Source organism: Mustela erminea, chromosome 7 (genome assembly GCF_009829155.1).
Source record: "Mustela erminea isolate mMusErm1 chromosome 7, mMusErm1.Pri, whole genome shotgun sequence".
Classification (NCBI taxonomy): domain Eukaryota; kingdom Metazoa; phylum Chordata; class Mammalia; order Carnivora; family Mustelidae; genus Mustela; species Mustela erminea.
This window is the reverse complement of record NC_045620.1, coordinates 18,105,382-18,114,552: the sequence shown is the minus strand read 5'-3', so window position 1 is coordinate 18,114,552 and position 9,171 is coordinate 18,105,382. Positions and strand designations below refer to the sequence as shown.

At 53.7% G+C, this 9,171-nt stretch overlaps 1 protein-coding gene across 6 annotated transcripts in view; it reads right to left on the bottom strand.

Moving 5' to 3' along the window:
* Positions 1 to 5,094: 5,094 nt before the first annotated feature.
* CHD6 (chromodomain helicase DNA binding protein 6) overlaps positions 5,095 to 9,171 on the bottom strand; it is a 194,400-nt gene continuing 190,323 nt past the window's right edge. For all 6 annotated transcript variants that reach the window (XM_032350647.1, XM_032350643.1, XM_032350646.1 and 3 more), the window contains one exon: positions 5,095 to 8,445. In XM_032350647.1, coding sequence (XP_032206538.1) covers positions 7,549 to 8,445 — 897 coding nt within the window. In that variant the 3' untranslated portion in view covers positions 5,095 to 7,548. The remainder of the gene's footprint in view (positions 8,446 to 9,171) is intronic.

Genomic DNA, 9,171 nt, shown 5'->3' with positions numbered 1-9,171 from the left:
CAGTGGGTTAAGGCCTCTGCCTTCGGCTCGGGTCGTGATCCCGGGGTCCTGGGATCGAGGCCCGCATCCGGGTCTCTGCTCAGCGGGGAGCCTGCTTCCTCCTCTCTCTGACTGCATCTCTGCTTACCTGCAGTCTCTGTCTGTCAAATAAATAAATTAATTAATTTTAAAAAAATCTGAATTTTCATCCTCTGTTGGAGAAAAAAACCCAAAAACCCAGTCAGGGTACTGGGGACATACAGCCACCCTCCCGCGTGGCATCCTTGGGCTGTCCCTTTCAGTCAGGGCAAGAGGTTTCTGGTTTCCAGAATCCACACCCCTTCCTGTTGCCTGACATCCGGCCCCCGGCCCTCATGTTCGTTCGTCAGCCGCCTCGGCCACTAGGGGTGAAAGTCCACAAACACAGCCACAGTTTCTTAGTCCTCTTCGGGCTTGGCCATTCAGGTGGGGACGGACTGAACTCTGCACTCTGCCCGCACAGAGCTGCTCCCCTGGCCCAAAGAAGGTGGAGAGAAGTGTGGCTTGACAAGTTCTTGATAACCCCTGGCACAACTTTAAAAATCCCTCTGACCATGGTGCCCACTAGGGTTGATGTCACACGGAGTTAGCCGGATCGCCCACCTTTCTTTCCTGAAAACGTCCTCTGCCACCGCCCACGACTGCTGGCGCCCGGTGCCCGCCGGCCCATCGCCGCTCCTTCTGGCTGCCCTGCCGTAATCCCACTAGAGGTCGGGAGACCGCGACGACTGGCAGATGTAGCGGTTCCTCGGGCCAGTGCTGTCCTCCCGGCCAGACTCTGGGGTCCCCAACTGCAGAATGCTGTCTGATCTGTCTCCCCAAGCCCCGCCTCGCTCAGTGCACAGCAGAAGAGGCCGGGGGTCAGGCAGTGTTCAGGGCCCCCCTGCTGTCGGTCAAATGAAGGTTGAATGGGCCATGGGCTGGGGCCCGATGAGGTGTGTCTGCTGTCCTCAGTCACAGGTGTGGGAGGCGGAGAGATGGAAACTCACTCATCCCTGTACAGATGTGGTCCCAGCTTCTCTTTCCTGTGTTCCTCTCGACTCTGCTTCCAAGCCACGGAGGGCTCCCAGCCATGGTGACTTGCACTCCACGCTCCCACATCCGGCCTCCTGTTGCCCGGCTGGGTGAAGGTGACCAACGAGGCCTCCTCCCCCAGGCCTGTCTTCCTGGAGGTTTCCCCTCTGGCCACTCTGCAGGTAGAGAGCTCACAGCCACTGGCTGAGGCCTGTGTCACCGGCCCCTTCCCAAGGCATGGGCGGGGGGGTGTTGCCTTCTGGTCCTCAGGCCATGTCACACGTCTCCCTCTGGGCCGTGTCCTCCTGACTCTGCCCCTCCTGTCCCTGCTGGGTCCTCTCTCTAAAACCTGCCTAGCTCCTGATCTGTCCTCCAGCACTCTCGAGGGCGAGGTGGCCCCTCAGGACGCATGTCCACGGTCCCGTGCTATCTTGAAGTCTGTTTTATCTTAAAAGTAGATGTCACTCTTACAAACTACTGTATGATTCATATTTAGGCAAAACCATGTTCAAATAAATAAAATACTTTGACTTAGTTTTTGGACTAAATCTGTGAATAAAACTGATGCTCTATGACCGGGGTCACCGGTGGTTTCCGTGAAGGGCCAGATGGTGCAGACTTCTGGCTTTGGAGGCCTGGCGCTTCTGTGCAACAATCCACAAACAGCCACGGAAAGGACAGAAAGGAATGGGTGTGGCCTGGGCTCCGGGCTCTGAAACTGGAATTTGGTGCGATTTTCACATGTCACGAAATAGTCTTCATCTTTCGATTTTTCCACTATTGACAAACGTCGGGTCCCCTCTTGGCCTGGGGGCTGGGCAGCAGCAGACGAACGGCTGTGCTCTACGGACTCTGCGCTGGGACGGGGCTGGGCCTGTGGTCCCGCCCGTCAGACCCACCCCGGAATTCCCGCTGATAGCAGGTGACAGCCTTCCTGAGCCTTGTCCTCATGTGGAGGACACGCTGTGGGATGAGCTCCCGCATGTCAGGGCCAAGCGCAGTGGGCAGAACCAAATGGACGCCAGGAGGCAGAGCTGAAGCTTCCACAGGGGAGGGTCATGTCTGGCCCCCACCCCCGGGGGTGGGGGCGAGGAGCTGTATCACCTCCTGCGCTTCCCCGGCGGCTCCTGCAGCACCCAGCATGGGGGTGGCAGGCAACCCACGGACAGACACCCTGGGGTGAGGGGTGAGCAGACTACACACGGAAAAGCTGGATCAGAGCTCTCCCAGCTGGGGTTTCTGGTCCTGCGTACTCCAGCCTTGTCGCGGACCCTCGGTTCCAGCCTCGAGAGATGGGCTGCTGTCACTGGCCAGCTGCCCCCCCTCTCAGTCCCGGACTTCCCTCGGCCCCTTCCAGCTGAGACATTACACACCCCCTGCCATTTCTCACGAAGACCAGCTGCTGCTTCTCACGGGGCCCCCTTCACCTGGGCTGGTGAGTCCGAGGCCATGAATGAGACTCCAAGAACATCCTTCGGCTAGCAGCGCAGGATGGGAAGGAGACCCCTTCCCCCAGGATAACTGGGCTCAGGGTGGCTGGCACCAGAATGGCCCCTTCCCCCCGCTCATCTTTCCCAAAGCTGCCTTGGAGGGGCGGCTTGCTCCAGGCCTCAGACTAGATCCCGATCTGCTCAGCGGATGGCTCTGGAATCTTCCTGGGCCCCCAAATCCCAGCTCTGCCAGGTACTGGTTGGGTGAATTGGACAAGTTATTTCACCTCTCTGGGCCTCAGTGCTCTCATCTGTAAATTGGGGATTTTTGAATCATCGAGGGGATTGAGAATATGACCGCAAAGCCCTCAGAGCGAGCCCCCACCCGAGGAAACGCCTCGGAAACGTGCACTAGGACGCTGAGGGAGGTTATCGGAGAAAATACGGGCTGGCGGGTAAAATTCAAATTCCAGATAAGAGTTCTTAGTAAGTGCGTACTGAATACTGCATGGGGTATACTTACATGAAGAAAATCAGTGTATCTGGAATTAAAACTAACCGGCTGTCATCTTCTTCTCTCCATTTGGCAACTATGCTCAAGGAGGCTCCACGGATCCTGGAGGGGCCCGGGGCCCGGAGCAAGCCCTTCCTTTTCTGTGATTTCCCAGCGACATTCTTGATTCCACTACCCTCTTTCCAGGGGACCAGTGCTCCTTCCCTCACCGGCTACTCAAAAGCAGTCAAGACACACCGCTCAGGTACAAGCCTACTTTTCAGCACTGGACGTCGGTCGTTGCCATCAACCCCATCAACAACTCTCTGGGTGCGAGTTAGAATTCTCCCTTTTCCCTCCTTCTACGGATGAGGAAACAGGCTTGGAGCAGGTAGGGATGTGGCCCCCACCCTCCCTCCCCCAGAAGCCATCTGTTTTCTCCTCGTCTCCATCTCCATTCTGGGGGCCCCTTCGTCCTCAGACAAGGGCTGAGAGCCAGAACTGACAACAGGACAGTCTCCACAGGGCCAGCTTCAGTCATGTCCAAACGGCTTGCTCACACCACCTTCCTCGAGGGGCTATACTTAGCTCACCCCTTTCCCTTACTTCCCAGCTCACCCCACAGACCCCGCCGAGTCTGGATTAGGAGGGGGGCTGGATTAGGTGCCGGCCCCTGGGCAGCGTGTGAGCTGGGGCTCTGAGCAGCCACGGTCTAGAACCAACGTGCTTGTTACTGGGCTTGGTGAACCCCACTGCTGACCTACGAAAGAGATCCTCCTCTGACCAGGCGGATCAACAGCAATTCTTGCAAGAAACCATTTTAAGGAATTCGCTATAAATGCATCAAGCATAGAGGTTTCCAGAGGGTGTGGCACAACTGTTCTGTTTTCCTTGGTACCCATTTTTTTTTTTTAAAGATTTTATTTACTTATTTGACAGACAGAGATCACAAGTAGACAGAGAAGCAGGCAGAGAGAGAGGAGGAAGCAGGCTACCCGCTGAGCAGAGAGCCTGATGCGGGGCTCAATCCCAGGATCCTGAGATCATGACCTGAGCCGAAGGCAGAGGCTTTAACCCACTGAGCCACCCAGGCGCCCGGTGCCCATGTTTCTGAGTGCCACTCAGTCCTATCTGGTCTCTGAGGTGGAGAGGGGTTCCCAGATGGGCATCACGAAGGCTGGCCTGTTCCAACCTCAGGCTGGTGGGACCTAGCTCCAGCTCTGCTCTCTGCGCTTGATGACATAGCTGTGCAGCCTTCTGTTGGCTTTCATCCGGCAGCCTGGATGCCAGCGTCCCTCTACCCAGCAACCAAGACGCTCTGAAGACAAGTGAGGTCACTTACGGCACACACACACACACAAAACACCGCAACACGAGCCCAGCGTGCTCCGAATGCTCTCCTCTGCCCTCATGGAGGGGAAATCTACTGGGGCAGGCTCCCAGGTCAAGAGTGAACCCAAGCCTCTTTCCTGCTCTTGCTGCATCAGTTATCACCCTGCCCAGAACGAGGGCTCCGCACATCTGGATTGGAGGTCTAGGAGGACTGTGGTACATCCTGCCTTGAAAAACTGCAGCGGAAGACTCCGAGGCCTTGGTGAACCATCCCTCAGGCGTCCTCCCTGCTTTTCAGTCACCATCTGTGGGTGGGAGGCACCTAGTAGGGACCCAGCGAGGGCGAAACTGGGTGGGTCTCCTGCTCCCAGTCTGGGACTTCGACTAAAGACCACCAAATCCTTAATGAGCCTCAAGGACCCCAGCTACTGAGGCATTCCTGTGTTCTCGAGCCCGTTCTGAGCCCACTGAGGTACCCCGACCCCTGAAGTCCCAGGTGTGTGATTTGAGGGGCGAGCTTCTAGAAAGGGGTTTAAGAAAGTCGCATGGTTGAGGCATCAGCTGAGTGTTCAGGCCCCAAGCCTGGGAAGCGGGAACTTGGCTGCGCTCCCCTCCATGGCATAGGTCTTAAGCAGTGTTCTGGTGAGGAGATCCGGCCAATCCACCCCCACAAGTGAATCCTTAACGAGCCCCAACAGTGTGCCCAGAACAAACTGAGCACCTCGGAAAGATTGTGGACTGCTGTGTGCATAGGGGCCCAGGCAGCAAGAGACATCCAAGTGCCACTGAATTTTACTTTTAAAATTGTTTTTTTTTTTTTTAAATCCAGGATCAAGACCACAGACAATTTATTATGTGAGACACGGGGGTGAAGAATGACCAAGGAAAGTTATGGCTGTGAGTGACATGGAATTTAGATGAAAAGGCTCAAGTTTGCTGAAGAGTTTTAGATTTGGCTTTTGCTCTTGGAAACGTCAAAAATAATCATAAGAAGCACTTATGCCTTACAGAGCAAATAATCCACAGAGTGTCATTTTCATTTTGCAAACAGGGACACAATAGCAGTCAAAGATAAGCCTAAACACCCAGAGAGTTAACATACAGGTTCGGTAAGATATAACAAGGGATTCAGCATGCTGGTGGGTTTTTAAATCAAATCCATATTGAACCCTGTGACCTACGGGAGGTTCTAAGCGGAACCTGGGGAAAGCAGCTTTTCCATACAAAACAACGCCGACACCGACAAAGGGAAACCCAGGCTCTGCTGGATGTCTATAATACTCATTTGCAGTAAGGCTTTCAAGATACATGAATTTTTATAGCATTTGTATTTTAAGGATTTAGGGCAAATACATTTTTTTTCTACTTGATAAAAAGAAAATTAGTACTTAAAAGGTTCAAAAATATATCGATTGAGTGATTTTTTTTTTACATAAATAAATTATATTGATTTTTAGGATTTAACAGCTGAAAAAACCCTTTCTGCTTCCACTGGAGGCAAAACTGAACAAAATGTTAGTTAAATAGAGAGCAGCATTTCTAAGAAATCTGTTGTCAGCATTTAGACCATCTATGCTACAAAGATGTCATTAAATAGGATTTGCTCATTCGCTGGATTCTTTCTTCATACTCATGTGATCAGTTACAGAATTCCTTATTTTTATCTGATTCATAACGCTGGGACTCCACTGTCTGAAAATACATCTGATTTTTTTTTTTTTCCGGTCACAATTTAACAGACTTCTTTGAGATGCTCATTTTAACATTTACATAATTTATAATCCCAAATGTATAAAAGACAATGACAAAAGCATCATAAATAAATAATGCAAACTGAAATAGTTATGTCGAACTTTTGGACCTTCTGATAAATTAGCAGAACTGTAACAGAAAAAGTAAAAAATACAGTAAATTGTGACAACACAAAGTGAAACTGGTACTAGTAACACTTCCAACATTTCCAACGGTCCTGCACAGCCCTGTGCCCCCCCCAGAGTCCTGAACCATGAGCTTATTTCAAGTCTCAGAGCGTGAATGGTCGATAAAAGAGTTAAGACCCTCAGGAAGGATGGGCAGAAGGTGGGGTGAGCGCCCCTTAGGCAGGTGCTTCCCGAGGGAGGAAGAAGGGAAAATGATGTTGATTTGCAACGGTCTCAGCTAACTTGATTTGGAATCTGGGTCCAACTGCAAAATGGAAACCGGAGAGAGGGGAAAAAAAAAAAAAAAAACAAACGTTCACAGTCATTTTATAAAAGGTGGCATACACATGTTCTGACAACCTCAAACAATTTTGACGAAGGGACCTAACAAAGTGTAAAAAGTGTGGAGTGACGCTACTCTCCCAGGCTCCAGAAAGAGCCTTATTCTTGCTGAAGGGAAGCACAAGGTAAAAACCCGTGCGGGCCCCGGTAGCGGCCGGAGCGACTCTTGAGAACAAGGGGACCAGATGCCAGCCGCGTGCTTATGAGCCGCATGCGGCGCCCCCCTTGGAGGGTGAGCCCTTCGCCAGCCCCCCGCGGCCGGCAAGAACTCTGGGGTGTAAAGCTTTCTCATCCTGAGTGAGCCTCCGACCCGGGGGAGAGAGCACGCGTGCGCGTGACGATGCCCGGTCAGTGTTTCTCTTTGCTGCACGTGTCTGAGTACCATAAAGGGGATGTCCTGCTGCTAGCAGTAAGGTTTCTGTTTTATAAAGAAATGAATATATGCATTTTCAACCGTTAGTTATATACTTCTGTCTACACTACTCATTTAGTCATCATGATAAAATAGGGAAATATTGGAACGAAAAAATATGCACCAGCATTTCCTGTTTCTGTGCTTTTCGGTTTCCCCATCACATGCTTCCCATTCAACACAGCTCAGGGAAAAGAGCAGCTCCTCGCGGTCTCCGTTCTTCGGCCCTCCGGTGGGGAGTCCCTAGACAGCTTTCTTTTGCCATTGTCCCGCCTCAAATTAGTGGGAAACTTGGAGGAGCGGGGGAGGGGGCGTGTCACCAAGTACTGTATCAGCTACGGCTGCTGGAATGAACGAGTGGGTAGCAGAACGAGAATTCTGTGCCTCCTACACTAGGTCGACAACACTCAGCTAATGAAGTGGCAAGACCCTGCGACTATTAACATCCGTGACCACAGTTCTCAGAAAATTAGGTAGATAGTCTTACTTATGGAAACACAGGTTCTTATGAAGGTGAAGTGAGGAAGTAACAAACCTTTATGGGATAAGAAACTTACAAGTCACAATCATTTCTTAAATGAAAAAGTTCTAATTGGTGTCACTGTTAGAGTCTTTGAGGCCCCCCTCCCTGGCCTGGGCTGCATGTTCTCTATCCGGGGGCCCGGGGGCCCTGGATTCGGGGCAGTTCTGGTCGCTGCCTGGCTCCTTTTCGGACCCGGCAGCGGGCTCTGGGTTGGGGTTTAGACTGTCCCCTTTTGTTTTCTTCTTCTTCCTCTTCTGGCTCTCCAGACCCATCACCTCAGAGTGTCTGGCCTGCTGCATCGCCGGCAGAGCCATGCCCATGCCAGGGGAGAGAAACATGGATGGGTAAATGAGTCCAGGAGACACTCCTGGGATGAGAAACGGGTTAAAAGCCACAGGACTACTGGTAGTTATTGCGGGTTCGGACTGATCAGAAAACGGACCAGGACCAGGCTTGTCTTCAGCCAATGTGTCCGTTTTTACATCATGGCTACTTGGCTTGTCCTCGACAGTCTTCTCGGGCGCCGCGGTCCCACTCTTCGTTGTGCTTGGCGGAGGCGCGGGAGCGGCGGAGGGGCAGGCGGCGGCCATGGGCGCGTTGAGGAGGCCCCCGACCCCGAGCATTGGGGGCACCGCGGCCATCCCCGGCAGCATCAGGGGCAGCATGCTCAGGGAGCTCTTGACCTCTTCACCCGTGGGCATCGCGGCGAAGCCGGCCGGGAAGCCCACCAGGCCCGTGAGGGGGATGCCCGGCACGTTTCTCATGTTCTGGAGTCCTACCAGGTCCATCCCAGCGATGAGGCCGTTCATGAACAGGGGCCCCATCCCCGCCGGAGCGTCCGCCACGATAGCCGGCGCCTTCAGGAGCTCGCTCCGAGGCCGCCTCCCCCTTCTGCGGGGGCCCGCATCTCGAAGAACAGGCTCAGCCAGGGTGTGATTGAACTTGTTTTCTGGGAGAAACCCCTGAAAAAGGACAAAGAAACACAGGATGCGCAAGGTTACCGGGTGGCACGTAACGGTCTGGGGACAAAGACCAGGGTTCTGCACCAGTCTGGCCTGTCCCTGCTGCACGATGGACCCAGGTGGGAACACCCCCCCCCCCCCCCCCCCCCCGCCCGGCCTGCCTGCCTTGCCGGCTCCTGCCTGCCTGCCTGAAGTCGCTCTCTCCGAGGCTAAGAGCCACCAACCAGCACAAGCAGGCGGCATCTGCTCTGGAGAAGCCTGTCAGGGCTCTGGGAGCTGGAGCCCCGATAAGGACACCCAGGTCTTAGTGGAGACTTGCAGCTGGAGCCCTTGACCAAAGCAAGCATTCCTCTTCCTCGTGACACAGGAAGCTTTTTATGGGAAGCAACAGCAACAAAGCAGAGGAAGGGAGACGGAGCTTTGCAGCGGTCGGACCTGGACCTCGGTCCCAACTCCGTAACAAGCTGTGGGACTTGAGCCACAGAGGTTAGCCTCTCAGAGTTCTGGGGAGAAAGGTCCATGACAGCTATCTGGCAGTTACTGAAAACCAAGTGTGCAAGACGTTATCTGGCCCACGGGAAGTGCTCACTGAAGGGATGCCAGTATCTGCGCGCACCCCACTCCCCCTGGGTCCCAAGCTCCTGCAGGACCACCACTCAGACGCCGATCAGGAAGCCTACACGGGTGCCGGGACGAGGCACTCTTGCACATTGCTGGGGAAAGGCA